General features: G+C 42.6%; 1 protein-coding gene across 1 annotated transcript in view; it reads left to right on the top strand.

The window, feature by feature from the left end:
* Nucleotides 1-24,553, top strand: part of TBXAS1 (thromboxane A synthase 1) — a 250,302-nt gene that overhangs the window by 58,643 nt on the left and 167,106 nt on the right. Inside the window, exon 5 of the mRNA XM_054838288.1 lies at nucleotides 9,197-9,290. Coding sequence (XP_054694263.1) covers nucleotides 9,197-9,290 — 94 coding nt within the window. The remainder of the gene's footprint in view (nucleotides 1-9,196; nucleotides 9,291-24,553) is intronic.

Genomic DNA, 24,553 nt, shown 5'->3' with positions numbered 1-24,553 from the left:
AGCTTTGACGCAGGGATTCAATATTTGGTGAAAGGAGGTAGTTTTTGTCAGTGGATGTACTTTCTGCCTTTCTCATGCAAATGTGGGCAAATTGTAAGTCTTTGAAAAACTGTAGTTAGCACACATTCACTGGAATCTCTTATGTTTATATATAATTTTAAGCTAATACTTGTGATTCTGTCTTTGCTACGCATATTCCCACCCTTTGTCTGTGCTGAGGGTTGACCAGGCAGCGAGTCCCCGAGAGCAGTTCAGCTTGCTCCAATTACAGGGACTGAGCAAAGCATTTCTGTAATGGATCCCCCATGCGATAGCATCAATGAGGCTTGGGCACAAGAACTCCAAGCGGGGCACCTGTCTGAGCTCCCCACCAGCCTTTTTTCCCTCGACTCATGCACCACCTGCGTGCAGCACTGCCAGGGTGGTGGGAAGGGTTGTGTGCTGTGGGTGCTGAAGTGGTAAGAAAGGAGGGGACTTGCGCAAGCGATCCTGGGATAAATCGCTGCGTGGAGGACGGCGATGGGACTGTGTTGGGAAGGGATTGGTTGGGGAGCTCAGGACGAGAGGCGAGGCAGCGGCTAGGTGAGGGGAGCAGTGCAGGTCTGCTCAAGTGAGAAGCAGAGATTGGGGGTGGGAGTGGAGGCAGGACCATGGATGAGGAAGAGCGGGGGATGTGGCAGTGCTGCCAGAGGAGCAGATGAGGGCTCACTGGTGAGGTGTCAGCACTCAGCGAGGAGCCTAGCGTTTTGGTTTAGGAACTCTTCAATTTTGCTGTGTTTTCTCTCTGAGGAAGTATTAGAGAGACCCTCTGGCAGGCTGTGCCTCCCAGCTCCCTTGTGTGAAAGACAACCTGCTTCTTCTGTCAGCTCTGCCATTAGCTCACTTGGCAAAGGTCTCTGCCATAGTCCTAGGGTCTTTTGATGACCCCTGGGGATGCAAAGTGATGCAATGTGATGGATTTTTAATGAGCTTTTAAAAAACCTGAGAACTTGCACAGAAAATTGCATTAAAGGCACATTATTGAGGTTGTAAAGTCAAGCACACACAAGTTAGGAAATGCCAGAACAAAGTTGGGCTGTGGACCATTAATCCAGGCTGTCTGCACACTATGAAGTGATCTCTGGTGCTCTGATCGCATCTGTTTCTGGTCAGCAGGACCTCTGGATGGATGGTGGCCCCTTAATGTTAACTTAAAAATAAATAAATAAAATAATTATTTCACATGCTGTGTAATCACGAGGTCTGTCTGCATTTATCCAGAACTGTCTAAAGGGAGGTGAATTGTCCCTGCAGTCTGTCAGAGCTGCTTATTTGAGACTGCAAGTGGGGAAGATGCCTGGATTTTTGTTCCAGTAACTCTTTTTGTCTATGCTTTGGTGCCTGCCATCCTGCCATATATATGCTGACAGGCTGGTCCCAAAAAGGGAGGAAGGAGTGTGTTCCCCACCTTGTCTTCTGTCAAGAAGGATGTCTTGGGCGCAAAAGCACCTGGAGGCCTCTTGAAGCAATTTTGTATTTCCCAGGGCTTTCCGTGGCAGGATGCGACTCCATGCAGCCCTTGTGCCAGCTGGTTCTTAATAGCACTGAGTGTCTCTGTACGTACTGTTGCTGTTGAAGAACAAGGTACAAGAGCTGAACTCTAAAATCAGTTCCCTGACAGCAACAGACATCAAGCAAGTTCTCTGGTTGACCAGAACTCGACAGATTAAAAAGTGAAAGGCAGCTGAGGTACGTATGCACTTGTGGGAATACAACTTGGCTTTGCCTGCACAGCACATCATGACTTGATGTGCATGCTAGGTAACATTTCAGGAATGCAGCCACCATAGCATTGCAATCCCTTTTTGACCCTGTGAAATAATGGGCCAGTGGCCTACTGAGTACCTCCTTTATGGCAATGAAAAGCCAGAATTATTGGGCTCCCAAGCAGACTTTCCTCCCTTTAAACATGAAATTGCATCCCTCATCCATCCTGCTGTGTAGGAATGGTTGAGACAGAAACAGGTGCCATGTTTTCTGCAAATTGAGTTGCATCACTAGGATATGACCTTGCATAACAATTAAGACTAATTAAGCTGCAACTTCATGTCCTTTTAATTATGCAATTAAGATGTCCAATTACAAAATTAAGAGATGTAATTACATGGGGAGGAAGAAAAACATATGAAATTTTACTATGGTTTCTGAAAACTGTTTTTCTAGCAATGCACCTGTTTATGCAAACTTCAGTCTTCCTGGCTGAAGCAAGAACGTTGATGGCCTTGAGGTGGTACCATTTTCTTCTGTGTGCCTCACAATATACGTATGAGTAAAAAGGGGGAATAGGAAATTGGTCCTTAAGAAAGGTATGGTACCACTGGTCCTAGGGAGTGAAAGGAAGGCTTGGCTTGTGGTTGAGGCAGCGGGGCTGTGACATGAGAGCTGAGCTTAGCTATCAGCTCTGACCCAGGCTTCCTGTGGACGTGGCCTCACATATGCACCAGACCTCAGATCTGCTGTGGACACCCCTCCTGGTGAGGAGTCCACCCTTTGCATCCACGTGGTGTGGAAGTCCCACCTCCTTTCCCAAGGATGTATGTTGCTATAAGGACACAACAGACTCTGCTGCAACGTTTTGTTTAAAGGTGTTGAGCCCACGATGAAGGGCTGAAACTGTGGATTTATGACTCTTGTTCTTTTGCTCTTTATTTGGAAAAGTCACCGCCCAGTGTGAAGGGGCTGCACTCTGAGAGAGGTGATGAAATATTGTCATTGGCCTGCTGTACGGACCATCTGTCTCTCCTAGGGCTACTTTGGAGCATGGTGAAGCGTGTTGCTTTTCTGTATGGGCTTTTTTATTTAATTGGCCTTGATTCACTGCTACTTTTTTTGTTTCTCTTTTTAAATCAAAGCAGCCCCCAAAACTTTAAACACACTGTGACAACCTGCAGCCTTGTTACAACCAGTCCCTTGAGCCTATCGGTTCTCTTAAGATAAGAGACACTAAAAAAATTGTTCAGCAGACCAGAACAGTATGGATTAAAAAATTATTGTTAGCAGATAGATGAGGTATAAATGTAATATTGGACATATAATTCGGCCTTTCCTGCATGTTATTCCTGGTGCATTAGGAAATGTTTCAATGAAATAATAATCCTATGGTCATTTAGATTTTGCAGCTGGAAAACATCTGCCCTTGTGGAGGCAGATGGTGCAAGTGCGTGTAATGTCTGTCTTGTGCAATTATGTGAAAATTAAAACACTGGGAGTGCATGCAAGTGATTAAGGAGAGCAAGTGTGACATGGAAGTTCTCATTATCTCTGAAACTGGTAATACAGCCCTACGAATTCATAGTTAAAAGTATACATTTGTTGAGCTTGAAAATGAAATTGCAGTACTCAAATAACCTTGTCCTAAACTGGCTAAAGTCTCTTTTGATGCTTACCTCTAGAATGTACTGAAATTATACCTGTGGATATTCTATATAATTTTTTGAGGAATAGTAATAATCCCTTACTCTGAGCCTGGTGTTCTACACAACCAAGTATACTTCCTTTCAGCAAAAACCTCAGTTTTCACCAGGGGTACTGCTAAGTAACAGTAAAGGGCAATTTGGTAACCTTTGTTGACCAAGGTTAGCACAGGTTATAAGAGGGATTTACCTTCCCCATTTTTCTCTCTTCTGCTTTGTGAGAGTGCTTCAGGACCTACTTGTCCTTTGGGGATGGACAGCTGATTTAATTTTGTGTTTCTTTTAGCGAGTATACTTTCTGTGAGTAATAACCAGAGGTGGTTGTATCCATCTGAGGTGGTGTCTAGTTTGGCTGCAATACTCACTCATTTGCAAGACCTGGGTTCCGTGTGTTCCTCTATCGGAATGGGACCAAATGGGAATGATCTTCCATCTTAAATATCCTGAGCATCAGACTAGGGAAAAGACTTGCGTGGTGGCAGCGCTCCAGTGACCCTGCTGCAGTATTCGTAATGCAAAATTTCCCAGAGAGGGCTACAAGAAGAAAGTCTCACTCTGTAGCTAGCCCAGGGATGATATCAATGTTTTGGTGAGTCTGTGCTGTCTAGGCAGTGCTCCCAGGAATGCTTGTATAATTTTATATGAGCCATCATTTTAATGTTGGGGAGGCTACTGTTGTTTTGTATATTTTCGCTACTTTGTGAGCAAAACACATCCCAGTGTTAACTGGGATCTGGTATGGATATATGTAGATAGAGACAAATAGGTGAAAATGCATGATGATTATCTCGTTTGGCAGGAATGATTTCCATTATCTCAGCAAAATACTTTGTTTTCTCTCTGTCTTCCACACCTAACAGCTCCCAACAATGAGATTAAATAACATCACTTTTTTATCTCTGAGTGTCCTAGTTTATAGCTTTCAGATATTATTAGGTTGCACATTACTTAGATGTAGAAGGAATGACGCACTTTATTGAGAGAAATTTGGGGTAATTTCAATGGTATGTTGAAGTCTATGATGTAAAACTGGCAACTCTGTAACGTTATCTGCTACGCAAATTGATTGCACTTAATAGTAGACTGTATAATGCTTTTTCTTGCAGTACTGATCAGTACTGACCTGGCTGGGCACATGGCTAGTTCTGTTGATTGTACATCCATCACAGCTTATGGTAATTATATGATGATTTTTAACTCTTTCTCCTTATTTTTTGCCTATCGTTTTGTAGAGGGAAGTTCATATTTTAGAGAGCTTAAATTTGCTGTGCTGGCCTACAGGAATGTATTTGGCGTGTTAACTTTCTTTTAAAAAAGTCATGTTTAATATATACAGAAAGCGTCTAGCTCTGAGAGGCCATTTGAACGTCTTCAAAGAGTTATTGAATTGTTTATCGATCTACTTCATTACTGCTGTTCCTCTGGTTCCTTTTGATGTCTTGTCACTTTGTTCAAAATACAATGCCAGAGTTTAAAATTAATAGTTGTGCAGGAAGCCCTACATGTGTAAATATTAGGGTATGTTTCTCCTTTGAGTGAAAATGTGCTAGATTGTCCAGTAAATATTGCTGCCATCAGAGTTTTATCCTTCTTCATGCCCCTCCCTTTGCACAAAGACTCCTTCCTCTCTTCCTCTTAAGAAAACTGAAGTGTCTGAGGTTTTATCTTTTAGGTTTTATAACAGTCTAATCTCTTATTCTGCCATTGGAAGCTTACAGACTAGTTCCCTGCTTAGGAAAATAAATTTGATTAATTTTCCCTCCTTCCCTTTAATCTTTTCCATGTGTGTCTCTTTACATTTGTTAAATTCATGTATTAAGTGCCTGCTGATTTTTTTTTTCTTTTTTCCTTTCATTAATTTATTTAATCACTTTTTGAAGCTTGTTAAGCTTCTGGAATAGACAACAACCCATGCTAGGGAGTTCCATACTTAGTATATTGATTACTTGGAAAAGTGCTTCATTTTTAATCCTGTCACCTGAATATTCATTTGTAGATTTTAATATTTTTTTAAATAGTGAGTAATTCTTTATTTATTTTCTAAGCCATGCAGGATCTTAAATATATTTGCCATATCCTGCATCAGTTGCTGCTTTTTCCAGGATTAAGATTATAGCCTGTTTGCTTATTCCTTCTACAGAAGTTGTTCCGTATCTTTGGTCATCTTCATCACCTCTCAGTATCTCTTCTATTTCTAGATTTTGTATTTGACTTAGCCCTTCTAGTCCGTTGGCTGGTATTCTACCCTTAGTGTGCTCCCACAGCAACAGCAGGAGCTTGCCTGATATCAGATTAATTTTTGTGATAAATTAACACAGAAGTGCGTTAAGCGGCAGAGTGAGAAATAAGACTTCCCGCTGGTGATAAGGCAGGCTCAGAACTGTTTCGTTTAGGTGTACAGCTTCTCCAGGCGAACATCTCGTGACTGCCTGCAAGGCAACCCTGCCTGTTTGCACTCTTCCAGCCCACCTCCCCTTCCCAGCAACAAAACCCAGCCACCGTTTTCCCAGTGCGCTTAGCGCGCGGCTCTGTGAGTTACCGGCCAGGCGTGTGTCACGGGTGTGCTGAGTAGCCGAATCACGTAAATTAGCCTGTTCGAGTTACCGGTTGCTTCTGGCTGAAAAGGCAAAGGTTTGTGTCGTGAAGCTGTCAGATTTGTGTATTGCTGATGTTAATTTTGTGTTACACAGGACAATTTTTATTTTCTTCTTAAAAGAAGCCCCCAAGTCACTCCTTCCTCTCTCTCCCCCCACTCTAAACAGTGGGAATGAGCTGAAATATTTCAGAGGTGAGGAAAAAGGCTCTTAAAATAATATTTAAGGTTGCAGAACGTAAGCTGTTACATTAGAAATGGCCAAAGTCAAGATTACCTGTGCAATGTTAGATCCTTCCCTCTTTTGTGCATGCAGCACCATCAGTCTTTAAGCACTTGCATACTGATTTCTCTTCTGCAAAACTGCAGATATTTCAACAATACCAGAAATATTGTGAAATCATAGGGTAGAACTAGATGTGTTTATCGATGGGATTTCTTTTTTTTCCTGCTGGCCCTACCCTTTCGTTGTTATATTTCAGCGTGTATCTTGACTACAGCACTTCTGTTTCCCATCTCATTGTAAAATGTGTTCCTATACCTTTTGAAAACCTACTTCAAATGTAACTGAATAAAAAGCATCAGAGAAAACCACTTTAGGAGGGGGAAAAAGGAAAGCAAATCCTCAGCTGTGTGGAGCTGCCAGTAATGTTCAGAAGCTGACAAAGATGAACTGCTCATCTAAGCATAAATAGTCTTCAGAGTCTGAGTGTTTCTTGCCTTGTGAAACTGGGTGCACTATATTCATTAGTTCTGCTCCTTTTTAAATATTTGTTGATCGTATCATTTACTTTGTGTAGCGCAAGGCTCTGTTGCAGTCAGTTTTCACTTTGCGGTACTTGAAGACCAGGAGTCTACAGAGTGTCTGGTCTACAGTGAAGTTAGCAGTTAACGGCAGCCCAGCCTGGCGTTTTGTGATCTGCCATGTGTGTTACAGTGAAAACATCCGGGATAAAATGCTGCAAAATTGATGGGTTTCCTTTGAGAGAGATTTTCATCTTTTCCGCTGCTTACATACTGAAGATGAGGACTTTGCTATGACACAGACACCTTAGGAAGATTTCAAACAGCAGCAAAAAATCCTCTCTTTGGGGAAGAAAATGTATCGTGTAGGCTGTGTGTCGTTTTGAAGTTAAAACAACTTTTCCCCCAGGAGTATTAGCTGTTTCAATAAGGAAAAACTCTTATGTTTTTTCAAAGCAGTTAAGTAACCAAAAAGTTAATAATATGTGTAAAATGTGTAATAAATGTCAACTTCCGTGCCTTTATTCCACGATACCCTGTTGTACTGAAATAGTGCCCTTACATAGACTGAAGACACATCATTTCTATTGAGAGGGTTCGTGTTTGGGAAGGTTTTTACTGCCCCCCCCCCCCCAATAAAAATTGTTGCTATTTAAAAACAATCAAAGCTATATCTTCTGATTATGATTTTTTGTAAAATATCTTCACAAAAGAAAACCCATTAAGAGAATAGGTACTCTGCTGCAAGAAATCTTCTCTTGAAACTGAAGTACAAAAAGCTACTAATGATATTTAAGCCCCATTCTGCTTAGCAGGTCATGTGAGATTTAATTATCTTAATTTTATATATATTATTTCACGGCGTCATTCTTTCCTTTCCCCCCTGCTGGAGGAAAGGACCGTTTTCTGGTCTTTTCTCTCCCCACTTCTCCCTGACCCCCAAGAATGATGTGCTGTTTGCCCATTAGGTTAAACTAGCATATTCCTGCCTGCATCATACAGGGCATCCCAAATGAGGCGTGTGTCGATTATTGGACCTGAAGGAGGAGAGGCCCGAGTCATAGCCATGGGTTAGCGTAGTCTGCAGAGTCAACAAGGCTGTACGCTGGGATTAAGAGGGAGTCAGCCCATTGGGATCTGAGGGTGCTGCTTCTGCTGTCTCTCTATTATGTCATTCAGATGACTCGCAGACTCGATAGACTAACGCAGTTGATATCATGACCTCTGCTCTATATGCAGTTCAGTTTTTATTTTGGGCTAGATTTAATTTGGTCCCCAGGACTAAACAGTCTCACTGCACTTGGGGTTCAAAGCTAAAGGACTGGTTGTTAGTTCTGACCTGCCCCGGTAGCAGATGGGTTGGAGCAGAGCTTCAAGTTCACCTTCCTCTCAAAACAGCATGGTTGCGTGTGCCAAAACTGGCCTAGACACTGAACCATCACGCAGGGGGGAGAGCTTGAAAAATATGTTGTTGCTCTGAGCTAAGGTGTTAATATAGACACAGCCTTTATTAATGTAAAGATCTTTTGCCCTGGCCCTCCTGGTGATAGTGTTCAGCATGATAGTAATCAGTATTATTGTGTCTTTGGCTCATCAAAGCTGCTGCTGTTAGCTCCTGCTCTTTCAGGTTTCACTAATTGAAGTCCACTGACTTAAATCCATTGTTTGCATTAAGAAAGGGGGAGGGGAGGAAAAAAAAAAAGGCTTTGGGGTTGGGTTTTTCTTTTTTTTTTTTTTCTAGTATTGTCCCTGTCATCATGCCACAGTTTTATCTGAAACAAGAGATGCATGAAGCTTTTCAGTCTGGGTTTTGTTTCCCTCTATTTTTTATCTTTGTTTAATTTGCTGACTGGCAGCTGGAAAATCACTTAATCAGCATATCTGGCCCAAATACTAGGCTTGACTTGAACATACTGACAGTGTCTTGGCTCATGCACAACTGAGACTAGTTTGAATTCTTGTTCCGTGATCTGTATAGGTAGCGGTGATGGCAGAAGAAAATAATAGTCCGAAGATCTGTCTTGTTCCCTTCCCAGCTGTGCCACCATAGTCAAAACCCAAATGCCTATTTTGATCTCGTTTGTAACCTCACGTAGCTTTAGAGAGTCACTTCTGACTTACAAGATGCTCTGTGGGAAGAGGAGCAGCTCTCTATTTCCACTGCTCAATTTGCAGGCCTGTGTTTGAGTCTCTTCGGTCTTTTGCCCTCTCTGAAGCACCAGTGTGTTGCATTTATTTCTGTGACCTAAGGAGCTGCTGAGCGATGTCACCACATTGGCGGTTCTGTTTGGCCAACACAGAAACATCCTCTCCCTTTCTGAATCCAGGAAAATCATATGAACCTATTACTGTGGTAAGTCCTATCATGATGAGATCCAAAATTAACTTACTACCTTATTTTTTCTAGGTACTCCACCTCTGCATTCTCCAAACTAAGCAGAGTAGGGATCCGACATCCTCCACCTCTTCCTTTCATTGGAAACCTGCTCTTTTTCCGTGAGGTAAGATGTGTTTTCCTTTGTATCTATCCAAAGCGATGGGAAGAGTGGATAGGAGGTAGGAGGAATTGAAGGGAAGCCTACGCTTCAACGACACCATCTCTTCAAGCATCTCCTTTTGGAAAGAACAAATGAAACTCTGCGTTTTGAGTGAATTGGTAGAAGCAGTTGTGTGCAAGCAGCTCTAACTTCAGGGTAAAATAAACTTGAGGGAAAGAAAATGTGTAAGCTCCTGCAGCTAATTACTTGAGCTTTTCCAAGAAAGTTCATGCCCTCAGTGAAACAAACTTAGTTATGTGAATAGAGCAGATTATGTTAACTAGCCCCAACTGGTTTGTTCTGAGTGGTTTTGGCTCCTGTGACCTTTCTGTTTGTTTGTGCTTTTGCTGATTGTACACATTTATTTTAAAGTGTGTAGCGTTGCTTGCTCCTAAGCAGGAATTAGGTGCCACTGAACGCTGTTGCTCTGTGCCCCCAATGTTGCCGTCCTGGATTGGGAGGAGGGAGGGGAAGTCTTGGGGTTCTGCCTCCAGATTTCGTTCCCTTATTTTTCTCAGTCATCCCCTTAGTCTGCCGACGCTGTTCGTTTTGTTTTGTTTTGTTTCTTGCTCAATTTCAGTAATGCTTCTGAGGGTCCAAGATATGAGGAACTGCCATTTCTCTGGTTGGATCTTACAGTAAAATCTCTCTAGTGTGTATCTGCTGCAGTCCAACAACTTTTCAGGAAATCTGGGCTAACTCCAGCTGCTGCCCAATTTCCTCTTTTAAGTGCATGGTCATCCATATCCATGCTGAGATTTGAATTATTAATGAGACTATAGTGCCTCTTACCTTGGTCTTCATGGTGATTGTTCTGTCAATATCTGACTCATTATTAGGCAAAACCCATTTAAATACCAGTTTTACAGGTACATCTGATTTCATTTAGAAAATAGCATAAAAGGTAGACTTGATCCGCTCTTAATTTGAACTAGAATTGACAGGGTGACTTTAACATACAGGCGATGCTGGTGGTATGAAATACAGACCAGCTCATCCTCATTCTTCTGGTTTAATTTCAGCTGGATGGCATGAAGCTACTCGATCTGTAGCTCTTTGGTGACAAAACCCAGTTATCATTAGTTACCTGCTAGCACTTGCTGTAGGGAAAGGTGCCTGGAGAGTAAGTTATTTTGATATGTTGTAGATAGGCTTGCCCTGTACCAGTGGAAAGTTTTTATGAACTGTTATCTATGATCTGTTAAGCAAATTTCATTACCAGAGTTGCATTCATTAAATTCACTTAAAGCAGGCTAACGAAGAAAAGATAGACTTCATTTTACTAACTTTTAGGGGGAAAAAAACCCCATAAAATTAAAGGTAGCTGTGAAATTGTATCTTGGAGTACCAAGAAATAATAATTCCAGGTAGGGTTTTTAAACAGAGTTGAGTGGTGCAAAACCACAAGCCCCATCAGGCTATGTGTCCCACACCGCAACATTTCACTGTCCATCTTCTCTACAGTCTTGTCATTGCTGGTAGGAACAGGCAGGGATAAATCCAAGCTCTTTGTAATTTTTCTTTCTTTCTTTCCTCGTATATTTTGCCATGTTTTCTGGATCTGCTCCTGTGGCTGCTTTCTTAGAAATAGTGCCCATAGCAACGTGCTGGTAATAGGAGGGCTACTTTCACACTGCAGGCTGTTGTCTACGAGAGCATTTTCAGGGACAGTAGTGCTCTCGCCGCAGTCAGTAGAGGACACCTTCCGCTTTCCCTTCCCTTCCTGGGGACAGGGATGGTTTTAGGGGCTTAGCTGCAAGGGGCATGGCTGTGCATGAGCAGCGGTTTGTTGTGGGCTGGGTTTACTCTTTTTTTTCTTTTTTTTCTTTTTTTTTTTTCTTAGAAAGTAGCAAAATGCTGATCTGTTCTGTCGCTACACCTATAATGTTAGAGAAGTTCTTGCACTTGTGTGTTTATGCAGCCACGTCTTTTCACTGAACTTTTTTAGAGTGTCTCTTTAAATAGGCCAGCTCCTTCTTGGTATCGCTAATGTCGTGCAGGGAAAATGCACAAGCCACACTCCTATTAAATCATAAGACTAGCGGTTTTCAACCCATGAACCATTTATTTCAGAGGAATTAATGAATGGTGACTAAGAGGAATGAATTGCTATGTGCTGTATGGGAATTTGCATGTGTGTAATTTATACGTTATATAATTTGGTCTGCAAATCAACACAGGTTGAAAAGCCCTGTGCAACAATGAGATCTAGAAGAGAAAGGGAAATCAAAACACTTCAATGTATACAGCCTTCCAGTCCAAAAAGCGTCCTCATCGTATGGTTTCAGGCTTTCCTCCTAGAATATGATTGCTAGAAACTTAAGGAAAAAATAAAGGAGAAGAGGGAGTCCCTTTGACATGATCAAGTAAATCTAAGACCTGGGGATTTAAGAAAAAACATTAAATATCAAAAGTTCTCAACAAAATTGTGGGAGTAAGCAGTAATTTTCAATTTGTAATGGCATAAATTCAAGGATTTGCTTTTCTTCTCCCTTACTTGGGTGTAAATCACTTCTACTCTGAAGTGAATGGAGGTTCCTGTTTTTCTCTGCTGTATATGTGAACAGAGCATCAGGCCTTATCATTCTTTTTTTCCTGTTATTATTCTTCTGTAAGTGCACCTGAAAACAAATGAACTGTGCAATCAGGGTTTGACCAATAGTGCTGCGTTGTGGGGTTTTTAATAAACTTTCAAATATATTTTAAACAAGAAAATGTTTTCTCCATGAGATTTCTTTTTTTTTTTTTTTTTTTTTTTTGGAAAGAGTAATTTCAGGGTTTTCTCAAACAGTATATTTTCTTTGAGTAAAATAAGAGTTGCTGGAATAGGGTCTCTGAGAGAGGAAGAGGAAGTACGGAAAGTTAAGGGCCTAAGGGAAACGCAACAGGAAAGACCTATCTCCATCAGACTTTAAGAGCTGACTTGGGGAAAACAAAGTTATTTTACTCTAAGTCGCCCCTTCTCTCTCAAGTACAATAAAGAGAGATAATCGCACCCTGAAACTAAAACATATCCAAGTTAATCGGCTTATCTCAAAAATGAGGAGATAGGAAATTATTGCAGTTCTGCAGCTGGGAAATTATCTGAGTCCAAGATATTAGATTAAAAATTCTTCCATTGCATGAGAACAGTTTGTGGTGGGTAAGTCTGATGTAATAGTAAATATGATTAGGCTGCTTAAAAAAAGCAGCATGTTCAATTTTCCCAATAACCGAGCAGACTTGCAGCAGACAGGCTGCTGTTTTGCTAGAAACTCCTGACTGTTCCCCCACCTCTCCATGTAATGCATTTTTCCTACCAGTCTATGGAAAAAACGTGAGGTTTGTTTGTGATAGCCGTGTAACAGGAGACACGAGGGTACGCACAGCATGGATTTTCACACATGGATCTGCATGGGCTTTGGAGCAGCAGGTTGCAGGAAAACTAAACAAAACTCTCCTATTAATTCCCAGCCTAATGATTTTATTACGTGACAAATGCTCTGAAAACCGAGAAGGCGCACGCGCTGCGTTACCCTTCCTCCCAAAGAACCACGGCAAACACTTGACCTGTTGCTATGGCTGTGCTGTGCTTTTCTCCCCCTTTCCCATCCCTTTTTAGAAAAGGCAGCTACGCCGTTTATAAATGTCATTGGCTCTGACATTTGCACGGCCCTGGTCGCCTGGTACTGTACCTGTGGGCACTGCTCCCTACTCAGCCTTCCGGAGAGCAGCGCTGTGCTGCCGCAGCCTTGGGGCTGGCGTCTCTGGTGTTTTGGGGCGGTGGTAGGGGTGCGGTTGGCTGCCTGGTTTTGGTACTTGGTAGGCGGGATATGCATTTGCGTCCTGCGTACAGTTGGATGATGTGCTTTGGGTCCTCACAATGGCGTGATCATGTGCTGCCTTCCTCCCGTTACTCCGAGCAAGCTCCGGTGATGCTTTTGACTGGCTGTGTGCTTGTATCCCTGCCTTGCATTTTAATGAAAGACATCACTCTCTTTAGCCCCTCTCTGCTTGGACAGGATACTCTTTGTTTACTCTGTTTATTTCTGTCTGGCCTACTTGTAGATCCTGCGCTACCCCGGAGCGGCCCATTTCTGCTGAATGGAAGTGGGGGCTGTGTGGGTGCTTTGTCTTGCTTTCAGTTTGGGATCTGGCTGGGCTTGTGTTGTTTTACGGCTGATGGGTGGGAGTGGAGAAAGGCGGGAGTGGAGGGAGGAAGCAGAGAGCAAACATGATCTTTTTCCACTACGCATCTGCCAAAAGCATCCTTTGAGTTGGACTAAAGAAAAATAAAAGGCAGAGTCCTTGCAGGAATGAAGTTAACCCCATGTCTAATTTTTAGCCTAGAAAGCAGCGTGTCAGTGCTTAGAGAGAGCGGCTGCAGCATTTACTGTTCTGGAATTTAGTGACACAGCATGTAAACCCAAACAAGGTTGGAGAGAGGCAAATGGCGAGAGGCAAATGGTGAGGGGAGCAAAGAGACAGGGAAGGGAAAGGGGAGGGGAAGAAGAGGAGCTTTCAGACAGGCTGTGAACCTGGATTTAATTACAAGAATAATATGGCTTACACTGACAGTGAAAGCCTGCATATGGTTTTGTGTTGCTTCGTGCAGATAAACAAGAGGGGAATGGGATAGGGAGTGTGTGTTTGGCTACTTGATAGCTATCTGCATGGAACCACACAGGGCAGCCATGGCATCACCAATCAGGCTGGATTTATCTCCCCCAGCTGGCTCTGTGCATCTGCCATGGGCTGCTGACTGCCCAAACAGACCTCACGGGGTGCCTCGAGTCTTCTCTTAGGTCCTGGGAAACCCCCCTTGACTGGGTGGCCTGTGTATGCATGCATCTCATGTGACATGAATACACGTGGTGCAGATCTAAACCCAGCCATGTTACAGTCTGCAACATGACAGAAAAACTGGGGTTAGACGTGTTTTTATGTGTATATTCATACATCTATGAAGCCAGTCTCTCTCCCCTTCAAATACGTGTATTTTCCTAGTTTCAGCTGATAGTCTGTGCTACCTCCTTTGATCAGATGTTAGCATTGTCAGATACCCTGACAAAGTCGGTGCAGTATCTGTTTGTGGGAGCCTAATGCAGGAAACGGAGACATCGCAATTAGCTGTCTCCCACTTGACTAAAAGCTATTTGCACCCTTCAGCGAGAGCTGGACCTCTGGTTTCTCAGAAGGGCGTTGGGCAGAGCTGTGCTGTGGCTCACCCCAGCTTCTCCCTGAGCTTGTGGGATCTCAGCTGGGTGAGCCTGCCTCTGGGGGAGCACTGCGTATGCCTCAGAAACGCTTCTGTAGAGGCACGATGTTCTCAGCTTTTTTGCACTTGATGTTTCCGATAGCTGTGTTTGCAAAGTATCCCTGAGTGTAATGTCAACTTTAAATAATGTTTATGCAAGCTGGAGATAGTATTAGGATACACAAAGAAACCAGCGGGTTTTACGTGACAGAAAAAGGGGGATAAATCATTGCTGCTTTGCTAGTGAATAATGGTGACCCAGGCAATGAAGGTGGTAGTGATCATGACAGATGCTTTTGCTCTTTTGGACTATACTGGTTTTCCTTTGAGGGAAGAAACTGGTCCCTTTCGTATTCCAAGGAATGGTGTGTTGACTGTGTGGCTTCTCCCTGGAGCAGCTCCCACACCTATTTGCTGTGCAGGGCTGGGTGAGTGTTTGCTGTAGACCTCAGCGGTTGTCCCTAGAAAGAGATGCAGGCTTCGTTGATGAGCAGCATCATAGTTTTGGTATTCTTTAAGCCATGTTTTGGTGGTTCCTTTTGGCATAAGTTATGCTTGCTTTGTTAAACACTGCATGAGGTGAAGAGGTGATTGTTGAGGCAATTTCTAGCTGTATGTGAAGGGCTTTACCTGTTAAGTAGAAAGGGGATGATGTTCTCCATAGCAGCACAGTGAGTGAGAAGAGAAACTCTCCAATTGTGCTCTTGGCTTTCCCCAGACTCCCAATGTGATTTGGGGCAAGTCTGACTGAGGCAAAGCTGTCTTCTGGGTAAGCAAATCTCTTTCTCTTGCTTCACCTCGGGCCTCTCTTTACCCACCTGCAAAATGGCATAGATGGTGTTCTGGAACAGATAGGTCTGCTTTTTCATCAGGTTATGGTGAAACACTTTGAGCAACTTCTCTGGGGACTTTCTCTGGTAGATTTGGGAAGGCTAGTATCACTGCTTTCTTTAATGGACTGGGCTGCTTGAAGGCTGGAGGGAGGTGAAATGATTTGTCAATAGTTGCAGAGCAAATGAGGCTGTAAATTAATGCCAGGCCTGAGCTCTGGTCTATAAGTGAAGGTGTCTGAGTAAGGTGGGTGCCCAAGATGATAAGGCTGAAGGACACTTCTTTGCTGTTCCATTCCATCCTTGACCAAAACTATTGCTTTTTGGGTGTTTGGTGGCAACTGACAAATGACTATCCAAGATCCATCAGAGCAGAGGTTTGCATCATTGAAATGATACCTGGCTCATGAGAGTGGTGTGGGGAAATTTGCCATGTGTTGTGTCTTTTGGAGAGTACATTTGCATGTACATCACATAACCTTCTGGAATTTGCTATGTAGCCTGCTTTAGCAGTGTGTACTGCTAAACTAAAGCCAGCTCGGACATGACATGCAGCAACAATGAACACAAAACAGCCGTGCTACACAGTAGTTAAGAGAATGAAGATAGTGTATGGTTGCAATGGTGCTACAGATAGACCCAGTGCAATCACTTCAACTGGAAGTTACGTTGGACTCCAGGATCCCTGTGATTATGCACAAGGAGTAGGATTCCCACAAGAAGTAGGGACCTTCACTTTGAAGAGCAGCGCAATAGTGATATGATTGAATAGGAGGACTCCTGTAGCTGTTGTTGTAAACTTAACGGGCTTCTACAAATGGACTTAAAAAAGCAGGAATATTTCTTAGGCGTGATTGTCTTCTGTTCAATTTTGGCTGTAGTCACATCAGTGTGCCACTGGCCTGGAGAGAATGGGATTGGACTAAATAAAGTTTTTTAGTCCTTGAAATAAAAAAAGAAAACAATAGATTCAGGGCTGCAATGAATAAGAACAATCTCTCTTGTTTTAAATGAAGTTGTAACTTGCTCAGCTTACCTGTAAATCTGGACTTTAGTGGCATCATATGCTGCTCACCTTTGCGATGTGGAGAAATCTATATTCAGAAAACCAGTTCTTCTATGTCAGCAGGATCAGTATGTGTAATAATGGCCAGGTATCAGTTGTAATGCTAAAATTATAGCAGGCTCAGATTGGTTGTTGAGAACAGTTGTTATCCATGAGCCAACAAATTTAGCTGAGTCTTAACTTCATTAGCAGTGTCTAAATGCATTAGCCATATGCTCCTCAGCATATGGGTAAATACATAACAATTTATTTTCATTAGGGTTTTCTTACAAGCGCTGCTAACCCAAGCTCCACTAGAAATGTTTACAGCATGACATGTCTCTTCAAATAAGAAGCTGGCCTTCTGTACAGCAAGTCATCCTGAAAGGGTGGCAAGCAAGATACTTCCCCCACCCTTTCTGAGAGTAGAAAGGTAGAGCTGCTGTGGGTCTGATCTGCTGCAGCTAGCTGGGCTAGGTTTCTGCAAGGCTTTATATTAGAATGAGTAACAGAAGGCTTTGGAGAACTCTGGATGTAAGACTCATGACTTACATGAGTTCCTCCCCTTCCCTCCCCAGGTGGGACACAGAGATGAAATATAACTTTCTCTAAAAGGGACTGAGTGTGAAATTGGGTCTTAGTCATGGCCCATAGTCAAATGGGTGCAGTGCTGGGAAGGGCAGGGTGGGTTTGCAGGACAGGCAGTGGGGCAGGGCTGTGAGGGCTTCAATAGCTGTGGACGTGGGATGTAAAGCAGCTGTTGCGTGCTTGGGATTATCTTAATTTGTCAAAAATAAATGTTATTTTAGCATCACAGAGTCATAGAATGGTTTGGGTTAGAAAGGACCTTAAAGATCATCTGGTTCCAACCCCCCTGCCATGGGCAGGGACACCCTCCACTAGACCAGGTTGCCCAAAGCCCCATCCAACCTGGCCTTGAACACTTCCAGGGAGGGGGCATCCACAGCTTCTCTGGGCAACCTGTTCCAGTGTCTCACCACCCTCGTAGTAAAGAATTTCTTTCTAACATCTCACCTAAATCAACCCTCCTTCAGCTTAAACCCATTACCCCTTGTCCTGTCACTACATGCCCTTGTAAACAGTTCCTCCCCATCTTTCCTGTAGGCCCCTTCAGGTACTGGAAGGCTGCAGTTAGGTCTTCCTGGAGCCTAATCTTCTTGAGCGTTCGTTCTTTTTTTTGTTAAATATTTATGCAATTTGATCCAGAAATGCAAGTTGCCTAGAAAGACATGGAAGTGTAAGAAAGGACCAATCCTGTTGGAAAGGTCTGAAGTTCAAAAGTTAATCTAATTCTCCATGTCCTCAGAGGCCTCAGCACGTGTCTAAGTGTAGACGATAATGTGAAACCAGAATCAACCAGAGTTGGATTCTAATCAGGTTTGTCTGAGAACTGACTGGGGTGGATGGTTTTTCTGGTGAAAAAAAAGAAAAAGAAGTTTTTCAACAGGAAGTCTAAACAAACCCGTATGCTTTAAAACCATGTATTTCAAATTGCTCTTTTTTCTTTCTGTTTTCACCATGCAATGCAGATGCATGTTTTCACCATGCAAACAGATGATACAGTCTTGGGTTGTCCTTGTACTTTTTAACTTTTCGTTTTATTTCTTTTGTTCTTAACCTTTTTTTCCTCCTTTCATTTTGTAATTTTTAAATATTCCATGAATTTTAGATGATTTCTATTAAGGCAGAGGGAAAAGTGAAATGTTCTGTGGACAGTTGCACTGGTGCAATTTTAAATATTCAGGTAAAAAAACCCCCAGCCTGCTCACTGGACACTAGTGATTTTTATTTCACCCTATGACAAGAAAAAATAAAATTGCAAGCAAGAGAAAAAGAAATTGAAACCTATATATATGTTTAAAAATACTCTCAAATAAATATTTTCATAATAAACTATGCAGAAACCCCATTAAAATAATTGCAGATTAGTCTTTACTATTTTATGAGCTTCCATAGTTTCCGTGCATTATATCTGATGGCTTTTTTCAATTCTGGGCATATGCAAAGCTCTTAACTTCTCATAGGTAGCATGATGCCAGAGGTGATTTAGGTAAGATTAGTGAAAGCTGGGCTACAGGAGCCATAAGAAGTCACATGCGATGATGATTTAAGGAGTTTATTCTCTGTGAAGCTGAATGGGACTTTAAACGCAGTGATTATGTTCCACTCAAGAAAAGGGAAAAAGGTGCATGGCAAGAGCAGGGTTTGGAGGGAAGCATGCCTTTGGACACACAGGAAAAGGGGATGGGGAACCCGAAAATCTTCATTGATTTGCCTCTGTTTGCTTTTATATCTATATATTGAGAGGAAAGAGTAAGCTCTGGAGAGGATGAGGCACCTTGTAGCTTTAGATGGTAGCTTAGGAAAGAAGTACAAAGAGGTATGAACAAGAAATGCGTGATCGATATATGATTTTTGCAAAGGTTACAGCTTGCAAAGAGATGAGCAAATCTACCTTGATCAGTTAATATGCTGCAACATATAATGTGTTCTGAAAAGCGTGTGGCCAGGCGGCTGGAGGAAGGGTGGCATTTGAGTTATCCTTCTTTGTGCTCCACATCGGAGGACAGTCTGGGACAGGAGCACCTTGCAGCCAAGGTGTGGTGGAAAAGGCTCTTGATCATAGACAAGGGGGAAATGGGAGAGCTTTGGGGAAGAAAGCTACAGTTGGTGACCTTATACCAGAGGTCTCTATTTTAATAAACAGTCTCATATAGTTCATGACAGATAGAATTAGGGACCATGCAAGTATCTTGTAGTTATATTTGCGTTTATATTTTTCACTACCTTTTTTTTCCCCCCAGTGCCCCAGGGAGCCATCTCGAAGACCTCATAAACGTGAGATTTCATTTTCTAATGCTATTTCATTTCCTGGATGGAGGACCTGCCACGAGAAGACCAGACCTCAAATTATAATAGCCCTATAAATAACTCCCTAAGGCAAAAGGAAAAAAAGAAAGCCTTTGAAAGACAACCGCAAATGCAAAAATGGAGGTGTTTGGGTTCTTGCAGAACCAGACTAAAGCAGCTCTACTTCGAACATCATTAATTTAGTGTAAAGGGTTTGGTTTTTTTTTTTGGGAGGGGGGGTGTCCCTGTTTATCTCTATGCACTGTTTACTTACAAACCTATATCTCAAAAGTCCTCTGAGGTCTTTTGCTTGAGCTTAATTTTCTACAGTATTTTGGTGCCTTTTGGCCTGTTCTTAGAGCCTCTTAGGAAAGGGAGTTTCCAGGTAAAATTGAAAACAATCCAACAAACTGACTAAAATACAATCAGGAATCGAGTAAAAATAGTATGAAAATGCAACTTTTTCTCCTTTCTGGTTGAAGTCGTTTTATTTCAGCAGACCCAGACTGTCTGCCTGCTTTCCACTGGAAATCTGTGCAGAATTGGCACATCGACTAGAATAAAAACATTCCCGAGGAATCGGCATGTTCTGTCAAAACATTTGAACAGCTCCCGTCTCCTGGAGCACAGCGCTGCTGCGGAGCCGGCAAAGGGAGCTCTGCAACATGCGCTGCCGGCTTCCCCTCCAGCCTCCAATCTTGAATCCACCTTTTCGCATAATTACGGACAAAGTTCTTCAGGTTAAATTATATTTAGCAGAGAGGAGGTTTGCAAGAGCCTTTTACACCATGGTGTGACCTGTGTGAGGGTTGTCCTTTTTCTGTTCCCACTAAGGTTGCGTTATATGTATAGATGAGGAAAAGTTGGGAAGGTGAGGCTGTAGGACTCCAACATCTTCATATAGCAGCCTGGGTCAATGTACTGGCCAGGGACAGCGAGGCTGGAAAAGCTGAGCTCCAGGAGAAGTCCTGCTGCAGAGGGGCAGGATTCCCCCTTGACAGATACCTCTGTGCCATGCCTCTTGCTGCTGCACAACTCTCTGCTAAGTGTGAGCTCAGCCTCCAGCAGAAAAGTTCAATCTCTCTGTTGTGGAGTAATAATTTTTTTTTGTAGGTACCTTTGAGATGTGATTAATGTAAAAAAAAAAAAAAAAAGAAAATCGTAATCTTTGGCTAGGAGATGATACACAGCAATTACAGAATGTAACAAAGCAAAGCATCATTAGCCTCAACCTTTGCAGCAGGACACTGATTACTTTACTTTTGCTAAGTAGCGTCTTAGTCCTCTAGCGCTGGAATGAAGGAGGTCTCACTGGTAGACTCTACTTGGTATGAATGAGAGTGGTAAAATCAAGCCTGCAGTCAATTTACTGGAGGTGCTGTCTGTCTGTTATTGAGACTGCTTGCTTAGGAATGTAATCGTATCATTCTTGTTACCAAAATTGATATCCCCTGACTGACCATAGTTAAATGAGTTTTTTATTTTTGCAGAATTTCTGGGCTGTTGCATGATAAGGCGTTGTGGTGGACAGCATGCGGTCAGTGGTTTGAAACAAATGAAGTTTTTCTTCAAATCTGAAACAGTGATGTGTATTAAGCAATGCTTTGCTGTGCTGATGAGCTAGCAGATGGTGTCCTTTAAGGCTGCACATGTGACAGTAGCCTGTCTGAATGAGTATCGTACCTACTTCTCTAAGCCTCATCCAGCAGAAAAATCCTTTATAAAATAACGTAAAAGTAAACAAGGTGGGAAGGCAAGCAACCCTACATATGTGCTTGTCTTATACGCTGTGGCACATGCCTGCATAGCAATTCAGAACCATTTTGATAAAAGTGGCATCATTGAGAAATGCGATGGAAGAGAATGATCCGTGCCGTGCAGAACAAGGAGGGCAGCGGTGACTTACAAACCAGCCCTAGCTCTGCTCGGGTTAGCGGCAGCACAGCAATCTTACAGGGGGTGGGTTGTGAATGTGCATTCCTAACTCTATTACTTATCCCCTGGGCCAGAAAGGCCAGATGTGTTGCATAGGCAACGTATTTAATCTGTGAATGATCATTCCTGATGGATTCCCTCCAGCCAGTCCAAAAGTTACATTACTGGGCCCCAGCCCACTTCACGTAGAAAGACAGGACCACCCAATCTGGTGCCTTTAGGGAAGGGAGAAGGTGGAATTACTGTGATTACTGTGATTAATAATTTCACATTTTATGCAAGCAGTTGTACATTCTGTGGCCCAAATGCTTATATACTGGCGTCTAACCCAAGGCAGCTAAAGCCACTCTGTGGCACCTAAAAGCATAACCGTATGATTCTCACAGGAGTTAACAGGTGTGGTTACTTTCAAACATTGCTATAACTCCTTTTCTTTTATTTAGGTATGCAGAATTTAGCGTGCTGCACTTGTAAATTTTGGCGTGAGCACAAACCATGCTGGCAAAATATGGTCACCTCTGGGACTGAGGCGAAGGCACCTTACCACACTATGGCTGTATAGGAGGGGAAAACCTGTTAAAATCCTTCTATGGACCATTATGGCAAATGTATGTTAAAAGGCTTTGAGACCTTGCACAGTGACAAGCCAATCTCTTCCTATGAGAGGTAACAGGCTGAAACAAGCTTCAGAATTGAAGCCTCTTAATATCTTATATTACTGTCTTGCAAAGGTCTGAGACTCAGCAGACTTACCACTGTCCTAGCACAGGAGCAGTCACTTGATTTGCTGAAAGCTTATCATCTGTAGAGGCAGACCTGGAAGAAAGGAAGTGTTCTTGCAGTTTTATAAGCAAGGAAACTAAGGGCTGTGGGTATTAACAGTTTTGTTTCACCACCTGTTGAGACCAATAACCGAGTGCCCGCTGTCTTTGCTGGGTGCAGGAGCAGGTAGGGAGTGACTCCTCTGAGAGAGGTGGTGGCAAGGCTGCAAACTGCATTCGCATCCAGTGGGCTCTGGCTCAGCGCCACAATAGCTGCCACCTTCTCAGAGCTTCCTGTTGCTGCAGGAAAGGTTTATTACATGGAGGGGGATAACGCCTCAAAACATCCCCACTGGAATAAATAAGCATCTTAAGTCGAGAGTTCAAACACAACTTGCTTTTCTACTACTTCTGTAGTCAGTCTGGTAATTTTTGTTTGGCTTAGGAAAAACAGGAGTAAGTGTTAAATTCATGTTTAAAAGATTGCCTCTCTTCAGAGAAATTTGTTACCCTTTTTCTCATTTTCAACGAGGAAAACTTGCTTTTGCAGCAGAGATTTTGACATTAAGTGTCTTGATAGAATAATAGGCGTGAGATGGATTGCAATCTATTGCCTCAAGACTTTGCCAATCATAAACTAAAATCAGTTAATGCATTGAGTTAAATCTTGCTATATTGTGCAATGTGCTAGTAGTATTAAAAAAATCAATCCAGAAAATATATTGATTATATTATCTCCATAGCAACAAACAATAATGGGATAATGTTAGCTTAATAATTGTGCTTTGTGAAAACCTTTCAGAATAATTACTGCATTGTGGTCTTTTCACAATGTGGAATGCAATAACGCTTCTTCCTTGACTGCAGTCACCATCAGCACTGCGTCAAGAGATGCTGGTTTTGTGTGCATGCATATGTATTCATGGGTAATTTTGCTCCGGGTGAAACAATTTAGCACACTATTTTGGGATCCATTTTTAAATGGTCAAGACCACAAATTGGCAATTGTTTTCCATGTGGTTTGTTTTCTCCCACCTCCTCTGACAACTGGCTACTGTAAAAAGAGGCCGTTAACATTCTTTATCCTGCATCTTTCTTTACAAGGCATAAAGATTTTGGCACGTAACAAAACTAAATGTCCAGCTACTGTATTAAGGATTTGGGAGTGAGAGGAACTCTGCTCTAAAGACAGTGCTTCAAAGCTGTTCCTTTAATTGAATTTCATCTATCATCCTCTAGAAATGATCTGTTCTACAGGAGCTGAGATATTTGCCTGTATTTTGGAGGACCTGATTCTCTTGTGCATCCCGCATTGTCATATAAATAACCTGAGGTTGTTATGCATAAATATATATATTTTCTTACATATAAGTAGGGGTGTGTGTATAACATTTTTAGCTTGAAATTTTAGCAGGAGAGTCAGAGGAATAGATATATAAACTCTTCATCTTGCTTTTATTTTTACTTCCAGATCAACCCCATAATTTTGATCTTGAAGTAAAAAGATATGTTGAATTAAACAGTCTATGATGGAAAGGCCAAGGTTTTAGAGTGGTCAAAATCCTCAGTTTAATTCCTGAATTTTAAGGAGCCTCTAAACTGTCCTGTCTCTGTGAAAGTCCTCAGGGACCTTACAGTAGATCAAGAGTCCATTCACCTTCTGGTTGTACCTTTTGTGCCAGGGCAGGATTTAGAGATCAGCCAGCAGAGACTAGCTGCTGCCAGGTCTTGCACCAGCAGGAGATTCTCCGTGGCTTTTGTGGGGAGCCCCACTACCCCCAGTGATATGGTAGGATGCCCCTTTACTTCCCAGGGGATGAGTGGATGCCGCGTTCTCCAGTGGTCTCTCCTATGGTCCTTTTCCTGGGGGACAAACACTGATGTCAGCTTAAATTGTGAGCACCACTTCTTAACAATGTATTGTATTATTTTCATTATTTCTTCTGGACAGAATTTGTCCTTTGAATGGCCCATAATTTGATTTCTTACTGTTTACCAGACAGGGGTCCTCTTTTCTTTGAATACCCTCAGGAGAAAGCCCCTACCTTGGAAATATTTACAATACGTGACTGTCTTGGAGCCAGGAATGTGGAAACCCTGGATTCTGTGGGTGGTGGCACTTTGGTACCATATACATAAGAAATGCAGTATGGAGCAAGCGCTGACAGTGATGTCTTCACAATGAGATTTTTTGTGCTCTTGTCCCTTGCTGTTGTTTTCCTCTACAGTCCTTCCAGGTTGTTGCTTTATGGCTGTGATGGAAGAGTTGCTTTCTGTCCTGGGCAGCGGTTACTTTCTGCCAGTGGCCCAATCCCCTAGGAATGTGGTTAATTCACAGGGAGAGGGAGGAGCAGTGGTTGCTCTCGACTTCGTGCCTTGTGTCAAAGCATTTAGTTCTGCATAGCTGTTGTACTGAATGAGGGTGCCGAGCTCTGAGCTCCCTTTCTGGGTGCAGATGAATGCAGTTATGAAAGGGCAGCTAAACGGATCAGTTCCTCTGGAAAATATCTGGTATTTGCAGGTGTGTAGCATCATTCATAAAAAAAAAA

This window comes from Grus americana, chromosome 1, assembly GCF_028858705.1.
Source record: "Grus americana isolate bGruAme1 chromosome 1, bGruAme1.mat, whole genome shotgun sequence".
Classification (NCBI taxonomy): Eukaryota; Metazoa; Chordata; class Aves; order Gruiformes; family Gruidae; genus Grus; species Grus americana.
This window is presented reverse-complemented; position numbering and strand designations above follow the sequence as displayed.